Source organism: Sylvia atricapilla, chromosome 3 (assembly GCF_009819655.1).
Source record: "Sylvia atricapilla isolate bSylAtr1 chromosome 3, bSylAtr1.pri, whole genome shotgun sequence".
Lineage (NCBI taxonomy): Eukaryota > Metazoa > Chordata > Aves > Passeriformes > Sylviidae > Sylvia > Sylvia atricapilla.
In genome coordinates this window covers 106,220,456-106,241,318 of record NC_089142.1, presented here as the reverse complement: position 1 = coordinate 106,241,318, position 20,863 = coordinate 106,220,456, and the positions used below count along the sequence as shown (strand labels likewise).

The window sequence follows — 20,863 nt, the reverse complement described above, 5'->3', positions numbered from 1 at the left end:
AGTTGATTTTAATTCAGTGAATATTTTTCTGTAATGTGCACGGGTTATATTGTAATATCTCTTTAAAGGTCAATTTAGAACTTCTAAGCAAATAAACACAAAATAAAAGAAAAGGCATTGGAGCTGTTATCTATCTGAGAGCTTAGCTAAAGGTATGCTGTGGCTTAATTTGAACCAGGGGAGCTGGATGGAGATTGCGTTTAACCAGAAATGCTGGCAAAAATATGCTTCAGTAGAGCCAGAACCACATGTGGCCATTCCACTTTAATTGTGCTTGTTTTAAAAGATAGGTCTTTAACATTTACCCTCTCCATGCTTGCTGTCTCTTTATGAACTGAAAATAAAAACTCCCCAGGCAGTCGTACTAAGACCTCAAGCTGAAATTTTTCAGCTGAGTCAAACCCAAAACCTGTGCTGAATCTGCCCCATGCTTTTTTCTTTCTTTTTTTTTTTTTTTTTCTTTTAAAGACATAAGAAGATTGGACTTCTCTGCTGTTTTTTCCCCAAGTCCCCAGGCCAGTCCTAACCCAGGGAGGCAGTGTTTTGATACTAAATGTGTCTCCTTGGTGAGGTCAAAGGCAGTGGCAGCAGTGCTACTGGTTCAGAGGCAGCCTGCTGTAATATACTACAAAACCCAAAAGTACGCTCAACAATAACAAAAGCATTAACCGCTGACCCACAGCTTGGTGAAATTCAATCCCACCATTAGGCAAACATGAAAATGAGATCCCCAGAGGAAGGAAGGTTCAGATGTTCAAGACCAGAGAAATTGGGTGAGGAACACAGAGACGAGATGGAAGTTGTTGCAGGCTGAGGGGAGAGAAGGGGAGGTTGCCAGCTCAGCGGTAGGATCTTTTAATACCATAAATTTCAACATGGCCTTAGCAGTCAGTGGTTTTGCTTCACTTTGGAACAAAGCAAACTGAAATGATTTACAAGATGGATGCCTTTCAGCATTTTTAGGGACACGTTTAATGTGGTACGATTTGATTTCCCAGGGATTGCTTCAAAGCCTCATGTTTCTAGGTTTGTTTAAAGTCTGATGCTTGTGTCCATGTGTAGGTGCTCACCACGGGGCTGGAATGGTTCAGGAGCATGGAAGAACTAATTCCCCAAGTCTGACTCAGTTTTATCTTGTGTCAGCTGGTTTCGGATCTGTGTTTCAGTAGTGAGGGTCTGGGTGCTGTGAGGCTGCAGCCATTGGAGGGACGGGGCCACTGGCAGGACTGCACACTCTCAGTTGTCATTATTGCCTTGCTTTTCTTCCCCAGAACACACTGACTGCAGAGGATCACTCTCCTGAAGACAGCTTCACCCTGAACCCTGAGGAGCCAGGAGAATACCCCGACCTCCAGGCTGCCCACCGACCATTTCCTAAGGAGCAATTCAGGCAGGAGAGTGGGCACACGTCCTTGCAAAGAGATGGCCCCAGGTCTTTCCTCCTGGACCTCCCAAACTTCCCTGACCTGTCAAAAGCAGATATCAATGGGCAGAATCCCAACATTCAGGTACAAATTTATGTTAATGTCTGACTTTTTTATAACTTACACAGAGTTGTTTTACTGAGCCAAGAGGACTTTCAGCCTGGCTTCCATGACGTGCAGCCAAAACAAGCCATCTCTAGCAACTGAGAATGTCTATAGTAGAATATAATGTAATATAGTAATATATATATAAAATATATATAATACATGCTTGTTCTCTGTAAGTCAATGCACATATTGCAAATTTATTCTGAATTTCTCCTTGGATTGTGTCAATTGCATAAGTGTGGACCTATTTGTGATATTAAACCCATCTTGGTCATACTAAACCCATCTTTGTGATTGCCATTTTAGAGCATATCGCCTTCACTGAAAATAGATTGGTATTTTAATTTCTGCCTTCAATTTACTGTTGTCAAATTTGTTTGTGAACAGGTTTGCTTTTTGTGTGCCATTTTAAAATGCAACTATCCCCAAAGGCTGACAGAGAACAAGTCTTTCAGTTTCAGCTCAAAATGTATTTAGTATGGAATGTATGGAAGTGAGACTTACATTTAATTTCTGCAGCAGCTGCTTGTAGTATAAAAAAAATTGTCTGCAAGAAACTTTGTTATATGTTATTCCTCAAACTGTTCTTGGGTTTGGAACAGCCTCTTACAAGCCACTTGCATCTTGAAACTTCAAGGATCGGAAAGAGGAAAAAATGAATGATTTGTTTTTAATTCAGAGCCTTAAAGCAAAATTGGCATTAATAAGCAGTCATTTTAACCAGAACAATAAATTCAAATGTTGTTCTGCCTAAGATGTGCTTATAAAAACAATGCACTAGTAGATCTGGTTTTCTGGTTAAATTAATTCCTGGCTTTTTATAGTCCCCCAGCCCACAAAATTACCATCCTTTTGATATGTCTAAGAAGTACGTATGTAAAGATGTAATAGATCTGCTGGGGAGAGGCCAACGTGCTTAAGAGGGCTGGAGCACCTCTGGAAACAGGCTGAAAGGGCTGGGGCTGTTCAGCCTAGAGGAAAGAAGGCTCAGGGAAGACCTTAGAGCACCTTCCAGTGCTGAAGGGGCTCCGAGAGATTTGGAGAAGGATTTTTTACAGGGGCATGGAGTGATAGGACAAGAGAGAATGGCTTTCAGCTAGCAGAGGATGAGTTTTAGGAAGCAGTTTTAGGAAGAAATTCTTTTCTCTCAGGGTGGTGAGGCCCTGGCACAGGGTGCCCAGAGAAGCTGTGGCTGCCCCATCTCTGGAAGTGTTCAAGGCCAGGCTGGACAGGGCTCTGAACAACCTGGGATAGGGGAAGGTGTCCCTGCCCAATGAGATGATCCTTAAGACCCCTTCCAACACAAACCAGTGCATGATTCCATGGCTGGGTGAGAAGGAGCTGCATCCATGTTCCCTGTAGATGAGTTGGAGCATTAAGAGATCTCACAGATTTGGGTCAAGGGCAGGTCTAACAGTTGATGGGCTGAAGGAGTAAACATGTCGAACCCGTGGTGATGGAACACATCTCTCATGCTAGGAGAACTATTCCAGAAAGCTTTAGGAAGGGAAGCTTGGAAGCTGTTGGGGTCCCAGATTGTGGCATGAGGCAAATCGTGCAGCACCACTGTTTGAACAGTATGTAAACTGCAGAGGAGGAAACAAAAACCTTCCCTGAGTGGTAACAGCATACAGTGTTTAGACACAGGGGTAAAAGAGATGCAAACAGTTCAATAGCTTGTCTTCATGGGAGCTGCTGCTGCTATGACATCTTTTTCTACCACCTGATCTTGGAAATGTGTCAGCAACTATGTCAGCAGTTTTACTGGACTCTGAGAGCTGGGAAGACTGGTCCTGTAAACTGGAAAGAGGCAACATTGATCCCAGAGCTCTTGTGCACAAGGATGAGCCCTTTCAGAAACAGGCTCCCTAAGTTCTGCATTTTATTTACTCTGAATTTACTCTGCTTACTTAGGTGTGTAAATAGTGATTATACAAAGCTTCTTTAAGTTCTTGGTTGACAGTCTTACAGCTGGTCAAGCCTCATGGAGATAAAACTCCCATTAATTCCTTACAGAGTCAGAGAAAGTTTATTTTTTTTGCCTAAAGGTTGTAAAAGTTGGCCTACTGTTTTACAAAAGACCAGGATTATAGTGAAGTGTTGCTTGTTAAACAGTACTGTACTGACCTGAACAGAAATAGTGACACTTGTTGACTTGCAAATTTCTCATCAGCTATTTGACAGGTGAAAACAGAATTAATGCTTATTTTTCTCTTTTGCACAGTGGCTCCCAGACCTGTAAGTTACAATCCTGGGAGTGTTGATTTAAAGAGCCCTCCTAGGACCAAGAGGTCGGATAGGAGAAAACAGCCACTGTTTTAAAATAGCACAGTGGCCACATTTTCTTCTCAAAGACTCAAAACCTCTTTTTCCTTCTACTGCATAGACTAAAAATAACATTTTTTAAAATGGAAATTATACCTGAGGAATTAAAAATCTAAGCGAGAGGCATAAAATCCTTCCAAAAAAGCAGGTGGAAAATATACTCCAGTGAGTTATCTTTAGGGCCATTCCTTCTCTGGTTCCTGTGAGATGGCACTGGCTGTATCATGCCCTGGTATATGCTCTTTTAGTGGTGAACTGGTGAATATCAAAAGAACATCGGAGGAATTCAGAGTAGCCCAGGTACCACCGTATTTATTAGATGATAATGTAAGTACAGCAGTCTGTCTCCAGAAAACCCTCAGAAGCAACAGTCAGGGCTGCAGTAATCCAAATGAATATGACTCTTTGCATTCAAGACCAGGACGAGCCTTATTGGCCTTCCTGTGCTATTCTAGCCTTGTAAAATATCCCATCATTTAAAGTGGCGTCTTATGCCTCAGCTGTGCTGCCACACTGGTTGTTGGGAGTAACCACAGTAGCTGCTGTTGAGCACAGACTATCTGCTTGGTTTGGGGTATTTCATCCTCTTTTTTGTCATTTCAGCAATTCTGTCAATGCCTGGAAGACTTGTAGGTGAGGTGATTACAAAAAATGATTACACTTTTTTTTTCTGGATTTCCTTCCACAAGCGGAAAATCCCTGCTGCCTACGTTTGCACTTGTTTGGCAGTCCAGCCAAGGGATGCCTAGGCAGACCCTGTAATTGGACAGGGTTGTTATTCAGAGTCAGAATTGTTCTTTCCCCTGGGTAGCAGAATGCAGTCATGTGGGAGGTGTGCAGGAACCTGCCTATTTTCCATTTCTGATGGGTTTTTCTTGTCTGTTCCAAACAGCCTTCTACAACCTCTCCACCCTTTTGCAGCCAACCTTCTGTTTGGAGCCAGATGTTTCAACCTGCAACTGAACTCTTGCTCTTGTCCCTTGCCTTTTCTTCTTACTACTGGTTTCCCAGGTTTGTCTGCTGCAGCAGGGACAGGGAGTGTGCTGCTCTCTTGCTGCACTGCTTTGCTGCTTCCCTGGCAGTGCTTGACACCATGACAAATGAGCACAAAAGGGAAAACTCAGAGAACCATAGGGTGGTTTGGGTTGGAGAAGACCTTCAAGACCATCTATTTCAAGTCCCCCTAACATGGGCAGGGACACCTTCCACTGGATCAGGTTGTTCAGAGCCCTGTCCGGCCTTGTCACACGTCCAGGGACAGGGAGTTCACAGCCTCTTTGGGCAGTAAGTGAATTTTGTTGATATTAATGCTCCTCACTGAACTTAGGTCTTGGTCAAGCTTCATGACCAATAGAGCTGAAACACAGCTGAGCAAGCTCCACTTGTAATGGATGCGTTAAACATTTTGATGAGGTGACGTGTTCTCAGTGAAAACTGCACAGAAACAGGTAGGATTCCTGTTTAAAACCATGTTGATAACCATGTTAAATGATAGGAGTGGTTTTAAACCAGAAGTTAATGCCTGCTTGCTCTTTGTAATTTGCCAGGAGGCCTGTGGCCATATATCCACCAGTCACACCACTCCAGTGCTGCTGTGTTAGCTTTGTTACCTACTTGTTACCTATCTTCTCTCTTTGATACCTGCTGGGTTACTGCCTTCTCTTAAAAACACGTCTACACAAACCCACCACTCTAGGAACATACACAACTGCAGAGAAACAAGGCTTTGAAAAAAGAACTGCAGACCTCAGCTCCATTTCCCTCACCTCCACCTGCATCGTAATGTCACTTTTCACACATTGTATTAGATGCGCTTTTCAGCTGTCATTTACATTTGCCATTTGGAGCTGCTGGTTTCGCTGCGTTGGAAAGCAGCACCCTCTTGGTATTGTCACAGAAGATTCAACAGGGTCTGACCAGTCCTGCCAGTCCCATCTCTAATGTAGCACAGGGAGAGCTGGAGGGCTCCAGAAGGGCTTGTTTCTTGTAAGGCCTGTAAGGTTTAATACCTTGTGGCAAAGCAGCTGCTGCCAGGTGCAGCACTGGAAGCACAGGGCAGCCTTGCAGGAGCTGGTTGTTCTCTGGCCAGATGCAGAGGCTTGTGTAGGCAGAGCTGAGGTCCAGGGGGCTGGGGTTCAGCCACTGTCAATGCCAGAGCTGTGCAGCTGTCTTTACATCATGCTGGAACAAGGGCTTGCTGCAGAGTGCAGAATTCAGAGCTGGAACCACAGTTTTGTTTCTGGGGTTCAGTTGGGCTCGTCAGAGATGGCAAATTGGATTGACAACATTAAACAGAAATTTCAGGTCTCAATTCACATCGTCTTCTTTGCTCCCAGCAAAGTTTGAGGGACCTTCACTTTTCAAGTCCAAAAAACTGTTCTAAGTGACCTGACACAACCAGCAGTAAATTAGTGTCACCGCTGATAGCATTTTAATTAAAATTATGTGATGTAAAGCCAGATTTACCATTTCAATCTCTTAGACTGCACTTCTTTCTGTTCTCCTGTTACACTTACTGCATTGCTGACTTGTACATGTCTATCTTATCAAACTGGCAAGTTCTGTATTGAAAAGTTGCTTTGATTGCATGAAAGAAACTGGATAGAAATGTTGTAGGATCCGCTGCTTGCACAATATCACAAACATAATCCTTCCTGAAACATAATCTTCCAGTCACTTAGGGCAATGTTTACATCAGTAAAGTGAATTCAGAAACATTGTCTCAGTAAACAGGACGGAGAACACAGAACTTTTTGTGCACTCCAGCAGGCTGGGATAATATTTATCTTCTGTATATTTTTGGCCAGGAGAAAATTGGATGTTGGTGTCTGGAGACATCTGTGCATGATACACTTGTTTCATTAGAAATTGACTGAGAATGTTGTTTTAACGTGCCCATGCCAATTGCTTTTAACAGTTTTCAGAGGAATGTCCTTGTTCCTAGCTCATACAACCATAAAAGAAGTGGCTTTATTTTAGGTTTGGATAATTCTGGGGATGACTGTGGATTTATACAAGAACTCTGTTACCACAGACATTTTGGGAAGCTTGAGAAAAAAAAGCATCTTTACAGTTTTGATAATCACTGGAAGAAGAAATCAGCCTCTAAAATGGTCTCCAAGATAGAACTGCTAAACCAGATCTATTTTTTAATTTTTAAGGGAACATGTTTTTGTTGGAATACTTATACAGACGAAAGCTTTTCCAGAGCTTCTCTAAATGCCTCATTTTTATTATTCTAGTTCTTGATCTTTATTCTCTAGTTCTAGATTTCTTTATTCCTTTTTATAAACAGCCCCCAATATAGAAACTGATCAAACAAATTGCATGTTTCAGTCTGTGTACAAGTGTGTGTGTAGGTGCAGTCACGGACAAACGCTGTAAGTCTGTCTCTAAGGACTGGGAAGAACTCAGTGAAAGAGCTCATTTTTCAAAATTGTAGACTGGGATAAGGGAGCAATTGCTCACCTGAAACAGCAGCCTCTTCCCACAATTCTGTCCTAAATTTTGGGTCATAGAGTGGAGGAGAGATTAGTAGGATTATGCCCTGATTTCCTCCCTGCCTCTGGAAGGTCCATGAAGCCAAGTCCCTGAAAACACCAGAGTTGATTGAAACTAGCTTCTAATTTCCAAGAGTGGCAGTTCAGACAATCCCAGGCTTCTTTACAGAATTTCTTCCACTGTATGATTTTTATGCCACAATAAACAACACCTTGGTAATGAAAGCTTAAAGCAGTGGAGAGGGGAACATCGATATGTATCAGACTACCACACTGGGTTTTGCTTCTGCTGCTTTTAAATGGGCTGTGTGCTGGAAAACTCATTTCAGAGGCCTTTCTAATAAGCTTCTTCAGAGGTAAAAGCAGACTGAAGTGGCTGACTGCACAGATGTGTCTTGGAAGTAAGTTAGTGGCAGTGCTGCTGGAGGTCTGGTGGGGTCTGAGGACACTGGAAGCGTTTGTTTTCCACCTGCCTTTCCTCGCCAGTGTGGCACCAAGCTCAGCAAACTCAGCAGCTCTGTCCCTGCAAACCATCTTTTTCTTAAGCTGACTTGGCATCATCAATCGTTATTTAAAATCAGGTTCCTGTTCTTCAAATTGTCCCTGGCTGAAATAATGCCAGTTCATGCTGATTGATTTTCACACAGCTACAGACTATCAAAGCAAATGAAGCTTTTTTTTTTTAATCAGAGGTGGTTTTTTACCACTTTGCTGAGTCATTGCTCGGAGAGTTAGTGTGGTCCTAAAAATACTTGCTGCTGAAGTACTAGAATTATACTGATTTCCAGGTGGGGCGTACTAAAGCCCCACCACTGGCACTGTTTGCTCCTCAGTAAGGGGATTTCCTTCCATTTATTGTGAAAACTCTGTTTTGCTTGGATAGAGGGAACAGTTTTAAATCCCTGAACTGACTCTGATGTTTTCAAGCTTATGAAATCCATTTTAAATCTTGGTCTGTAGAAACGGAGGTTTAATGAAGTAATCGTTCCAATTCCATGTTTAGGCTGGGAGTGAAATACCCCTTGTGTAAAGATGCTATTAGGCTGATAACTGCACTTTCCCTGGCTCTTGCTCTTTTTCCCAGTGGAGCTTCATAGTAGGCTGCAAGTTTTTTCATTTCAGTGGCCTGGTCTATGGTAAAATGCAAAGCATGAAATAAGTTCAAAATCTGTCTCCAAAGAAAGGATTGTTTGTGTTTGCAGCTCTGAAAATACCACAGTTCTGCTTTGCTTCCTATGTCACACTCTGTGGATCACAGGTAGCTGTGACCTTTTCTGTCTTTTTCTTGTGTGTGTCTCGTGATTTTGCTAATAACAATTGTATAAAAACTGATCTTTTTTGCACAATGCATGTCCACAGAGCTGTGTAAATGACTTTTAGCACAATAGTCCATTATTTCTGTTTTATGCAACCTGTTTTTTGTTGTGTACCATCTTGAAAAGCTGGGAATGCCTCTGTACCTGTTCAGCATTATAGATCAATCTGACAGTCACTTCTGGTTGTTTAGCCAGTCCACTGTAATCACTGAACCACATTAGCATGAAACATCAGTGCATTTTATGATGTGTCTGTGGCCAGGCAATGCCAGCATGACTCACAGAGCCAAGGTTTCTGGTGGCTAGTCTCTGCTTCTACCTAAATAGCCACCTATATGCACACACAGTATTTATGCAAGAGTTTTACAATTACACATCGTTCAGCACAGAAAGCAATAATCAAGGGTTGCTCCTATGCAGAATGATATTGACATTTGTGATGTCTGTGAGGGAATTGGGCAGCAAACTTTGAATTTTGGTTCTGGGCTTCTGTTAGAAACCATAAACAGGTTGACCATAACAGGTCATTATACTCTTCCAGCATGACAAAAGGACCTACTTTAGAGGGCTTTGCAGCAAGTGGCTTACTCAGCAATGGTCAGAGGAGCTGCTGGCTCCCATCACTGCCACAAAGTGTGGTTTCATGAAGCAGTAACAGCTGGGCTGCTGCCAGAGGGGCGAGACAGACGCAAACCCAGAGATACCTGGGCTCTGCATCTTGACCTTCACACACATGGCCTTGCTTAACTTGAGTCAGCCCAAGTCCTTAGAACAGGCTCTGCACACGGGTGTGCTTCATACTTGTCTCAAATTCAGCCTCAGTATGGAGTACAGGTTTGGTTGTCTTTTTCCTGGTCATTTACGTTGGGCTGCAAACACATTTTCCCGTAAGGCAGAAAATCCTGCTGCAAAAATTTTAGGCACAGCATGGGTTATTACTTTGTGCAGGATTTTTCCTAGCCTTGGTTCCAAAGTCTGATTCAGCAGAGGTAGCAGAGGGAATCACTCAGCCTCTGCATGTCTCTGGGCTCAGTAATTCACGTATGGTTTACGACAGGCAAACCCCGTGGCATCGCACAGCCCCTTTGCCAGGCAGCACCTTCTCTTTGCTGCATGGGAAGTTTCCCACCGACAAGGAGGAGGCACTGACGGTCAGGCTGCTCTGTTTTGAACCCCACAGGTTACCATTGAAGTGGTGGATGGCCCCGAGACAGAGACAGACAAGGACCTGCAGAAGGAGAGCAGCAAGCCCAGCTGGCCAGCCCCGTCACCCAGCTGGAGGAACTGGTGGCAGAGATCCTCCACCTTGACTCGCATGAGCAGCGGGGACCAGGACTACAAGTATGACAGCACCACTGAGGACAGCAACTTCCTAAACCCTCTGGGTGGGTGGGATGGCCATGCACCCAGTCACCGGACATTCGAGTCCAAGGAGCAGCCAGAGTATGGTAGGTTTGGGTTCCAGGCCTCGTGTGGGCACCTTGGGATTGTGAAAACAAGCCTGGGGGAAATGAGGATGGTGAGGCATCGCTGAGAGCAAGCCAAGCAAAATAGGGTTTTTATCAACATGTGGCTTCTGTTCATCAGCTTTCAAATACAAATCTGTGCAGATGCACAAGCTGTACTGTGGTAGCTGCATTCCACTAGTAAGTCTATAATCTTGAAAATCATACCAGTTATCCCAGAAGAGGGCCTTTTTTTAGCCCGACGTGTGCTTTTTTTGAAAGTAGAGGAAACAAGGTTTCATATTTATTTTTAGAGTAAGGGTAAGTACAAATTTAGAATCGTGCGGTGGTTTGGGAACCAGAATATAACTGTCGGATAAATAAGCGAGATCTGAAACGTGGTAGTATTTGGTGGATACACAAATAAGATGAGTTATGTTGGTGCATGTGTGGGGAGTGGCATGTGCAGCAGGAACATTGTGTATTTGCGTGTGTAATATTCTTCCAGATGTGTCACGGGGAAAACAATTGTTTTCAGCTTGTTGTATGAAACAGTTGCAGAAACGAGAAACAGAGAGGAGCTATAGCTAATTCCCTGCCCTGACAGGCTGTGACTATCCACATGGGAATGACCCAAGGGAGGTGAGCTAAACTGTGCTCACAGGAAGCTCAGAGCCCCTTGAATTTAAGTTGAATTTAGGTTAATTTAAATACAGACAACTTTTAGTCAAAACAAGGTGTCAAAGCCACGGTACTTTTACCCTGGTGTTTTCTGTTGTTATTTCCCAGATGCTGCAGAGTGCCTGGGTAAAACAAACTTATTTTTCCCATGATTTGGCTAACTTGAAGTGCTAGAATCTTAAAAATCAAGAGAGAGTTTTTATGGAATGGTGTGTTTAAACAAATACATATGTATTAAATTTTGTGGCCAGAGGATTAAAGTCTATCCCTTCTTTTTTGCACCTACATTTATTTGTGGGCAGGGTTTATTGCCAAGAATTCATATCTTAGGTAGTTGTTCATTTAAGTTAAATAAAATTGCTTTCACAAATAGTTTTGATAGTCAACCCAGTAAGAATTACAAGTATGAAAATAGGAAGAACAGGTTGAGCTGCAGCTGAAAATCTAACATGGTATATTCAGTAGTGTGCTTCATAGTGCAGTGTAAACACTAGGTAGGTATGTCTGAAAATTATCCTAGAGCTCTCTGCTTCACACCAGAGCATCCAACTAACTAGAAACAACTGGCCTTCTGTCTAACCTAAAATGCTGGCCTTGTCCAGGAGGATGTAGCAGCAGATCCTGCCCATGAGGGGTGTAGATGTTCCACCCACTGACATGTTCACACCTTTCCTGTGTGTGTTTCTCTCCTCCTGCCACTACCAAGGGCTCTCCCTGCCCTTCCTGGGCTGGGCTGTTTGACAGACATCACCTCTGCTCACCTACCCTGCTCCTCACCAACCACGGGGAGATAAAGGAGTTGGAAAAGGGCTGGGAAGAAGAGCAGGGCCAGGTGTATAGGGCATATCACATTTTCCTGAAACATCTGATGCCTTTTTGGACTGTCGTGGTGCCTGCCTGCTGGCAAATCCCAGAGCCACGGGTCTTGCACGCTGACATTAGCCATGTTCACACCCACATCCCACCACGGCCACCTGATGCCAGCATGGAGGCTTCCCCATCATCAGCCGTGTCAGAAGAGGAGGAGAAACACATAAGGTCCTTGCCTTCTGTGAGGAACTCACATCTAGGCAGCTTGCTCCCAGTGAGATATATAACCTTCCCATACTCCTGGCAGTAAATGTTTAATAGCACCCCGCAGAGTTGTCGTCAGTCATTACATATGGTACAAATCAAGTTACGTGTTCTACTAAGCAGCTCAGGAAGCCCACAGACAGCATGGCCCTGGGGGAGCAGGAGTTGTGTGTAGCACAGAGGCCAGGGAAGGCAGGGATCCTCCCTGGCTCCAGCTGTAGCTTAGGTACTCTCACCTAGAGCTATAGAGCAGGGCTGCCTCAGAGCCACTGAACCAAATTGTGCTTTGCTACCAGTGGTGGTGTAACCCAAAGGAGCTACAGCTGTGAGTTATCATCAGAGGGTCAGTAAAATATGTCCTGGAGGTTGCAGACAAAACCATCAAGCCAAATGTTCCCGCAGCTGAGGAGGGGCAGTGGGAAGGAGAGAAAGCTGGGAGGAGTTCATGGGCTTGGTTTGGTGGCCTTCACATGGTGGGGTGTGCAGCAGTTTCCACAGCACACAAAGGAGGCTGGCTCTGAAGAGTTTAGGTACTCACAGCAGCATCAGCCTCTGTGGTGCAGACCTGGTGTCCAGTGCCTTTGGCTGTCTACCAGAAGAGAATAAAATCATGCTTCTTTTTTAGAAGGTTCCTTCGAGCAAATAGCCAGACTTAATGTTATTGAATCGTTCATATGAAATACTAAAAATCCTGTGTTGTTCTTGGTGCAAGAGGAGCATGCAATTCCCTGTTCTCATAGCAGTATTCCTGAAAGATCTGTTCCCTGTTCAAGGGACTGAAAAACAAAATTTTGATTTTCACTCATGACCCTTTAGCTTCCCATAGCCCAACAACACTCATCTTGCCCAAAAATTGAGTCTTGTTCTGCTATTGTTGTTGTGTTTTGAAAAGATGAAAAAGAAAACTCAATTTATCCTTTGCCTGGTTAGTCTGTGGTCCACAAACACATTCCTATATGCAGGGAAATGACGTGAATAGATGTGTGCTGTTAGTTCATGACCCAGCTTTGCAGCTGAGGATCCTCAGCTGCCAAAAGGTCAAAAGAGAAAGGAAATATTTTTTCAAATAATGTTGCACGCATTTCCCTGAGGAGCATCAAGTGTGAAAACCATTTAAACAGCAGGCTTGCGCCTGGCACTCCGCCCAAGCTCCAGGTAGAGACATCTGGATCCCATTCTTGTTTTGCCTTCTTAATAAAAAACACCACATAGTAGGGTTTTTTTTTGGGGGGGGGGGTAGCGGGAGTTTTTCCTTTCCCCCTTCCCTTCCTCACAGATGTGTGTCCCCCGCACAGATTACATCGACGGCGAGGGCGACTGGAGCCCGTGGTCGCTGTGCAGCGTCACCTGCGGCGGCGGCAGCCAGAAGCGCACGCGGGCCTGCGGCTACGCCTGCACCGCCACCGAGTCCCGCACCTGCGACCGGCCCAGCTGCCCAGGTGGGAGCCCTGCCGCAGGGCAGATGCCGGGGGGAGACCTCCCGTGGGGTTCTGGTGGGAAAGCTGAGACAGGAAGAGCCTACAAATGCGATCGCCCGGCGAGAGATAGTAAAAATATCAAACCCGTGAGTGAAATGGAAATGAAAGCTGGCTTTGAGATGTAGGCACAGCAGGCAGGAGGACAGTGATGGGTTGGTGATGGGTTGGGTGGTAGTAGACAAAGGAGCTCGACGGAGTAGCCCCCCAAGGTATCCGGGAAAAGGTGGATAAGAAAAGTAGTCTTTGGGGTTTAGAATACAGAATGATACGGTAAAGTAGCAGTTCTCATGGGCTGTGTGCAAAGTCTGGAGGTTTTGTATCTCGCACGGGTTGGCCTATGTAAATCAGAATATTCAACACAAGAGGAGATATAATGTATTGTAACAAGGACCTCGGCCATTAGCTCTCTCTCTGACACCCCTTACCTTATGCTCTTACCCTGCTCTTACCTTACTCTCTTACCTCTCTTGTTCTTACCTTATTCTCTTAATCTGATCACATCTCAGCTCTTACTCCTTACCCCCCTCTCTCTCTCTTTGGGGCATCCCTTCAGCCCAGGCTGGTGGCTGTAGGCAGCCCTGTAACCCACGACCCTTGCAACAAACCCACATGTTTCTGTAAGTGTCTCAGGTTTGCAGAGTTCCCTCTCCCTGCCATCCATGGATGCTCCTACAGGGCTCCTCTGGAGAGCAAACCCAAACGGCTCCTCCCCACCAGCTGGTGCAGGAAAAGAACTTCCTCAGAGAAAAGTGGAAAAAACTGTTTATTTAAAGAAACAAAATGCCCACAGACATAAGGAATGGACAATGTGAAACAACAAACCCTCTCGCTGCTCCGAAGAGAGATGGCCAAACTGAGGAGGTCCTTGCTGTGGGTGTAGCTCAGCTCACTCAGTCTCACCCCAGTCCCAGTCCCTCTGGAAGTTGCAGGTGTGAGCCCTCAGTACTCCTCTGGGTTTTTCAGTCCAGAGCAGATTTAAACAGTCCTAAGAAAAAGAAAACAAACAAATAAATAAAAAACACAGTCCAGGAAGCTTCTTTGCCTCAGCTAGCTAAACTAACTAAAAGAGAAGAAAAAAAAAAAATCTGTCCAGCCTCCGATGAACAGCACTGTCCTGAGCAAAAACAACCCCAAAAAAATCCGGAGGAATGAAGGCTATTTTCTCAAACTCCACACTTCTTCTTTCCCTGCTTCGCTCTCAGAACCAGTCTTAGAGGCACAGAACTCAACATACAGCACACACAGAACAGAAACTGAGGATACAAGCACCATAAAGTCCTCCCAGGACAGAACCCTTGGTGGGAGCTGCTGCCAGGGGGAGCAGGGAGAGGTGGGCAGGGGCGGGGAGAGCCCTGCTCCTGCACACTGAGCCCGGGCCAAGGTGCTCCAAGGCAAGGTGAGGGCTCTGCAGGGAAAAGCTCCACTGAATTTCAATGCAGTTTATTCGTAGCACCATCCCCTGGGACTTCAGAGACAAGTACAGACCTTCTTTAGGTCATGGCAGTTGTTTTGTGTTCCAAAGGGTGTAATCTGCTCCCTTGAAACAAATTTGGAGCTGTTGGAGAATTTCGAACCAGCTATGCTGTTGCCTCAGTGATTTTCTGTTTTGCTGTGCAGTGAATGGCATTGCCTGCATGGTGAACAGGGATGAAGGAATGTACAGGTTTGGCTTGAATATATCCAGAAAATATGGCCAAGGAGCCTTGCCTTAGCTCCTATCCATTCACAGGATTTGACATTTGAATTGTCCTTACCATCACCCAGTCTTCACTTTGGCAAATTCAGGGCTGAGCACTCGAGCCTACATCATGAAAATTTGAAGCTGCTACAGAAAGCTGTTCTTTAAATGTTGCTATGTGTTTGAATTTAGAGCAATTTGTCATGCAGTAGCTGCCACAGTGCAGGGGATAGGTGCAAGTTCATTACTTCCCAAGATCAGAGAGAAGTAAAAACACGAATCTTGGTGGTATGCATTACTCTCAGTTTACTTAATGACTCAGAAAGGCAGGAATTCTTAAACTGGAGGTCAGGCTTTTTTTAATGGGAAGCGAAATGTCAGCAGTGCTGGAGAGGAGACTCAGAAGACTTGGTGAGAGAGTTGGAGAGAAGTTTCTCACTCGCAGATAGATTCATGTCCCCATTGCAAAGCAGCAACTGCGAGGCAGTTCAGGGCGAGAATGTTTCTGCATGCTCTCATGCATCCTAAAACCTCAATAATAAGGAGTTAATTCCAGAAGAAAGCAGCTAATCCCCAGTTATATTCTCGAGTATTTATTACCAGCTAGCACCAAAAAGTGGCAAACTTGAAAGACTATATTATGTCATACAACAGACCTCCAACGATCAGCAAGCAAAATATATTCACTCTTGGAGGCTGTGCTGACATTTTTGAAATTACAAGGTCAAAGCTCAGCTTCTGCTGTTTATAATTCCAGCAGTGAATTACTGCCTTGTAATGGGTTCTTGGGTATCTATTATTCTACATCTAGTGCTGGAGTTAAGGCAAGACACTATGATAATTTTATTGAAAACTGGCCTGAGGCTCTTTTGAAGCTTTGCAAGCCACTGTTATGCCCCAATTCAGGAGATCAGGAGAAAGTTCATTGGCAAGAAGATGGATGGTGAATAGACTTCATTATTAACCATGTAGTTATCGCATATTAAAGATCCTTCTGCCCTCTTTAGAGGTCCTTAATTCAATGGAGTGGAAAGGAAAAAAAACCCAAAAACCTATTTGTGTTAAGCCTACATAGCAGAGAAACATTAGGTGGGTCATTAGGCTGAACCAAAGCAGCAAAAAAAGGATATTTATTTCAGCAAGATCATTTTTCTGGCAATCTCTGTGTCTTTCTGCTGAGAGCAAACAATTAACTGGCAGCTGATGGTAAATCCTGACATGTTGAGATCCTGGTATTTTATTTGACAGCTACAAGTGGTGGGGATGGAATTTCCTGGAGGGGTTGGTTATCTCTTGCCTACTCACACCTTTTAACTCCCTGGCACTGGGAGAGACCAACAAGCACCAGTCTTCTTGTAACAGCATCATTCCTCCCTGAGAAAGGGCTACCTATGATCAGGGATGAACTTCCTCACCTGTCTTCAAACCTGTCACTCTGTCTTACCTTATTAACAGCACAGATTCCTTGGTCATTACAAATGACCATCAATCATTCCATTTTAAAGGAACAGTCCAGCAGCACGTTCAGAATGCTCCCCTGCCAAAACAAAGCCCCTTGCAGAGCCTGGGGAACGAGGGGTGGCCCCATTGTGTTTTAATGGGAAAACAGCAGCACCACTAACACGCGTTTGTCATAGGGATTGAAGATACCTTCCGGACAGCTGCCACAGAAGTGAGTTTACTCGCAGGGAGTGAAGACTTCAATGCAACCAAACTGTTTGAAGTTGGTAAGCAGCCTAGTCAATCCTTCAGTAACAGATAAGAGACTTCTGTAGGATTTTCTCTAGTCCTGTGGGATCAAGATACAGAGTTTAGCCTTAAAAATGCCAATGGCAACAGCCATTTATTATCTTGCTTATGTTTGTGAGCTGAAATTTTGCTTTGGTCATAATATCTTTCTCCCTTTAAGTCCTGCGCTTATTTCATCATAAAAGGGTTATTTGTTATCCTAATTTACAGGAAAGAGCTGTAAGACTCCACATTAATGGAGGGGGGGAAAATCAAACACTCTTTATTATTTTGCTGAAATAACCTCGAATGGAAGACCCTATAAAAGCATTTTAAATACAGCTGTCACATCAGGAAAGAAGAAAAAAAAAAAAAAAAAAAAAAAAAGGTAGTGACTTTTATGAGCGTGCATTGCTTTTATAGCTCTGTGTGCTGCGGGGGGGGGCAGCCAAAGCAATTTATGGTTTGATTCTGAACTTTCTAGAACTCAGTCCATCATCTGCAATGTTCTGATTTCATCCCTTCAGTGGCACCATAGTGTGGCCACTCTGAGACACTGGATGCTGGATTAATTGAATAAATAGTGCAACCCAGCACCTCCCTCCTATGGTGGCAGAGCACAGTAGGTAATGACAGCCAGGATGAGACTCTTTAAGAAGATAGAAAAACAGGACACCAACCACTAAGTAAATATTTTGCAAGAATGTGTGCTGTAAGAATTTTAGGTCCCAATTAGTTACTCTGCTGCAGAGTCCTCTTAACTAAGTGTGGAGCAAGGTATGCAGAGGGTTTTTGACAGTCCATAGGATGATACAGACATCTTAAATAATGTTTTAGGTAGGAGATGTTTACCTGGATTCTCCCAAGAGTCTTGTAAAATAATAAAGTGCTGGTATTAAATGTGCTACTGGTCTACAAATCTCTTTAATCTCACTATACATCATGGCTCTGGTGCCATAAATTCCTGCTGATGTACAGCCACTCTGATGTTATGTCACATAGGCCCTTTTAGAACCTGAATCACTTTTGGCTGTGTTTGCCAGCTCAGATGTCAGTCTCCATGTTTGAACTATGGATGCTTGAAATACCCCTTTGGAAAGTGGATATCAAATAGAAAAAAAGTATTTATTTTTTAAAAGAAAGACTGAATTGGGACCTTAAATGAACTTCAGAAAGAGTAATTTGGATTACTCTTGCAAGCCTTGCTTGCCATATTGGAATCTGTAGCATCATACGAAACTTAATCATATGAAACTAAAACTCTCATGAAACTTAATGGCATCTGACTGCCATTTTTCCTGTTGGGTGGGTTCTGACTGAGAGTTCCAGCTGGAGACTGGCACCAAATCACTGTGATTTCTCTTTCTCTGTTACTTGAGAAACTGCCCATGGTAGTGTCTCTCGTGCCACATGGGGGTATCAGTAGCCTAATTAGAATTTGCCAGGTAGAAGAAACATCACAGTATTTCCTACTGGCCTGGTTCTGCGCTGTAACTCAGACTAGCACTGCCAGAGGCACTGGAGTCAGTCACAGTGATTTCTTTATCTGACAAGACTGCACAGTGGGCAGGGCAGCAAGCTGTGACTGCCCTTTCTGTCTGCAGCAGAGCTCTGGTGCTGAACAGCTACACTTCCCTCATTTGTTAGCACTGATCACACCAACTGGGATGCTGCTTAATGTATCTTAAGTCTCCATTTCCTGCCCTGAAACAGATACCGACAGCTGTGAGAGATGGATGAGCTGCAAGAGCGAGTTCCTGAAGAAATACATGCACAAGGTGGTCAATGACCTTCCCAGCTGCCCGTGCTCCTACCCCAGAGAAGTTGCCTACAGCACTGCTGAAATCTACGACCGGCTTAAGAGGAAGAGCTTCCGCTGGAAGGACGCGAGCGGTCCCAAGGAAAAGCTGGAGATCTACAAGCCCACGGCACGGTACTGCATCCGCTCCATGCTGTCCTTGGAGAGCACCACGCTTGCAGCACAGCACTGCTGCTACGACGACAACATGCAGCTGATCACCAGGGGCAAAGGGGCCGGGACACCCAACCTGATCAGCATCGAGTTCTCAGCAGAGCTCCACTACAAAGTGGACATCCTGCCCTGGATCATATGCAAAGGTGACTGGAGCCGCTACAATGAGGCCCGGCCTCCCAACAACGGGCAGAAGTGCACGGAAAACCCGTCAGACGAAGACTACTACAAGCAGTTTCAAGAAGCAAGGGAATACTGAGAGGATTTTTCCTTTTCTTCAGATGCAAAATAGCATTCGTTTCCTGAATGCCAGAGAACTGGTGATGGCTGCTGCATCGGCTCCTCGGCAGGGGTTGATCAGTTCCTTTCTAATGAATGTATATAGTTGTAATATAATACATAAGTATTTTTCACAGTGTGTGTAATTTATAAACACGTATCTCTTTGTCTCACACACACCTATTTTTGCATACAGACGTACCTAAGCCTCGTCCTGATAGGATTTTATACTGCAATAACGTTCATGTAATAATGTGCATTTCATTTTATTTCCCATCTGTAACATAATGAAGGGGGTGGGGGTTAGCTGCCATCACCATCAGGCCCCAAGGCTCCAGCTGAGGAGGCACATATTTAAAAGTTGTTATAAACAATAGGATTGAAGAATGTACTCTTCCATATGGGAATGGTTTACAAGATTAATGCACCTACAGCATCAGTTTTCTCCATAATTGGTTTCATGACTAGTCATATCTAGGGAGGGAAGAATTTTTTTTTGGAAGGATAGTAGTCAAAAGTGAATATAGAAAATCCACAATTTCTCCTCTTGGAATTCTTCCTGTTACTTTCCAGCTCAGGTCTTTGCAGTCCACCTGGGGTAGGCTTGCAGGAAGATGTAGCTGTGGTTTTCCTATGGGCCAGAAAATGTCCTGGTGCAGTAGTTCTGCAAAAGTTACAAACGGCCCCCTCCTGGACACACCTCTGATACAAAGCTGGAGCTGTTGGGGCTTACCTCTCCAGAGCAGCTACCTGTGAACTGAGCATGCTGCAAGTCTTCGGAGGAGTGAGGGCAGAGAGGGAATCCATGTCAAAGGACCAAAAAGATCACAGTTCCTTCCCAGTTTTTAATATGAAGAATGTTTGGATCTGCTTGTTTCTTTCTTTTAAGAAAAGGCAGAAGTTTATTACAGTAAAAGTGGAATCCACAAGTTCCCTGGGATAAAAGATGCAACCAGCCCTTTTCCCCCCATTTTCCTCATGCTGAGTGCACAGTGTCCTACGGAAGTAGCTATTCTTTAAGGGAAGCTTTCTGGGAGGAACTACTGGGTGTCTTAAAATGTCTTAATTTTTTTAAAAAGCTAGCATTATTTTTGTAAAGTATTTATTGAATTGTAACAATGACTCACATGTGGGATATATCTCTAACGTGAAAGGCTTCTGTAGATGGAACTTGATTTCCAAGAACATGACTGTTGTTAGGCAAAAGGTTTTATTTCCAAATTTTTATAAAGTACAAGTTTACATACATAATCTTGTCATAAAGCAGCTCATATCTGCATTCTGATGAAAGATAATAGTTACACCCTGAGTAAATAAATACTTACAGTTCCATCCTGTGAAAGACTGCCGTGCTGCAAGTTCATTTGGAAAACTGAGGCTAAATGTCACTAGAGAAATGCCTATTTTGGGGTTATGTGGTCTGACACACACATGTGGAACCTCACACAGTGGTGAGGTCGACCGGCATCGCGCTCAGTCTGAGCTCAAATGTTCAAGATAGACACAAAAGGCAAATCCCTCTGCTATATACAGACACGCATAGATGATATTTAAGGTCCCTTCCAACAAACCCTTCTGTGGCATCCTGTAAATCCTTTCCATGTCTCTGTTGGCCTCTCGAGTGCGGTTGATTGCGAGCTCACGGGTGGATGTGCGTGGTGTCCCTGGCATTGGCAGGGGCACAACAACCCCTTCTTGGTCTTGTGTTCATCTGCCCAGGTGGTCCAAACCAGGGCTTCAAAGGCAGCCTGGGCCATGCACACCCATTCTGACCTGTGCTGCAGAGCCCCAGCACTGTGCTGGGTCTTCAAAAACATCCAGGTCTCCAAAAACAGCGGTCCGGGCAAAGCCACCC

At 44.3% G+C, this 20,863-nt stretch overlaps 1 protein-coding gene across 1 annotated transcript in view; it reads left to right on the top strand.

The window, feature by feature from the left end:
• ISM1 (isthmin 1) overlaps positions 1-20,569 on the top strand; it is a 40,733-nt gene extending 20,164 nt beyond the window's left edge. Inside the window, exons 2-6 of the mRNA XM_066316524.1 lie at positions 1,272-1,508; positions 9,854-10,121; positions 13,169-13,312; positions 16,667-16,756; positions 18,471-20,569. Coding sequence (XP_066172621.1) covers positions 1,272-1,508; positions 9,854-10,121; positions 13,169-13,312; positions 16,667-16,756; positions 18,471-18,988 — 1,257 coding nt within the window. The 3' untranslated portion in view covers positions 18,989-20,569. The remainder of the gene's footprint in view (positions 1-1,271; positions 1,509-9,853; positions 10,122-13,168; positions 13,313-16,666; positions 16,757-18,470) is intronic.
• Positions 20,570-20,863: the final 294 nt, after the last annotated feature.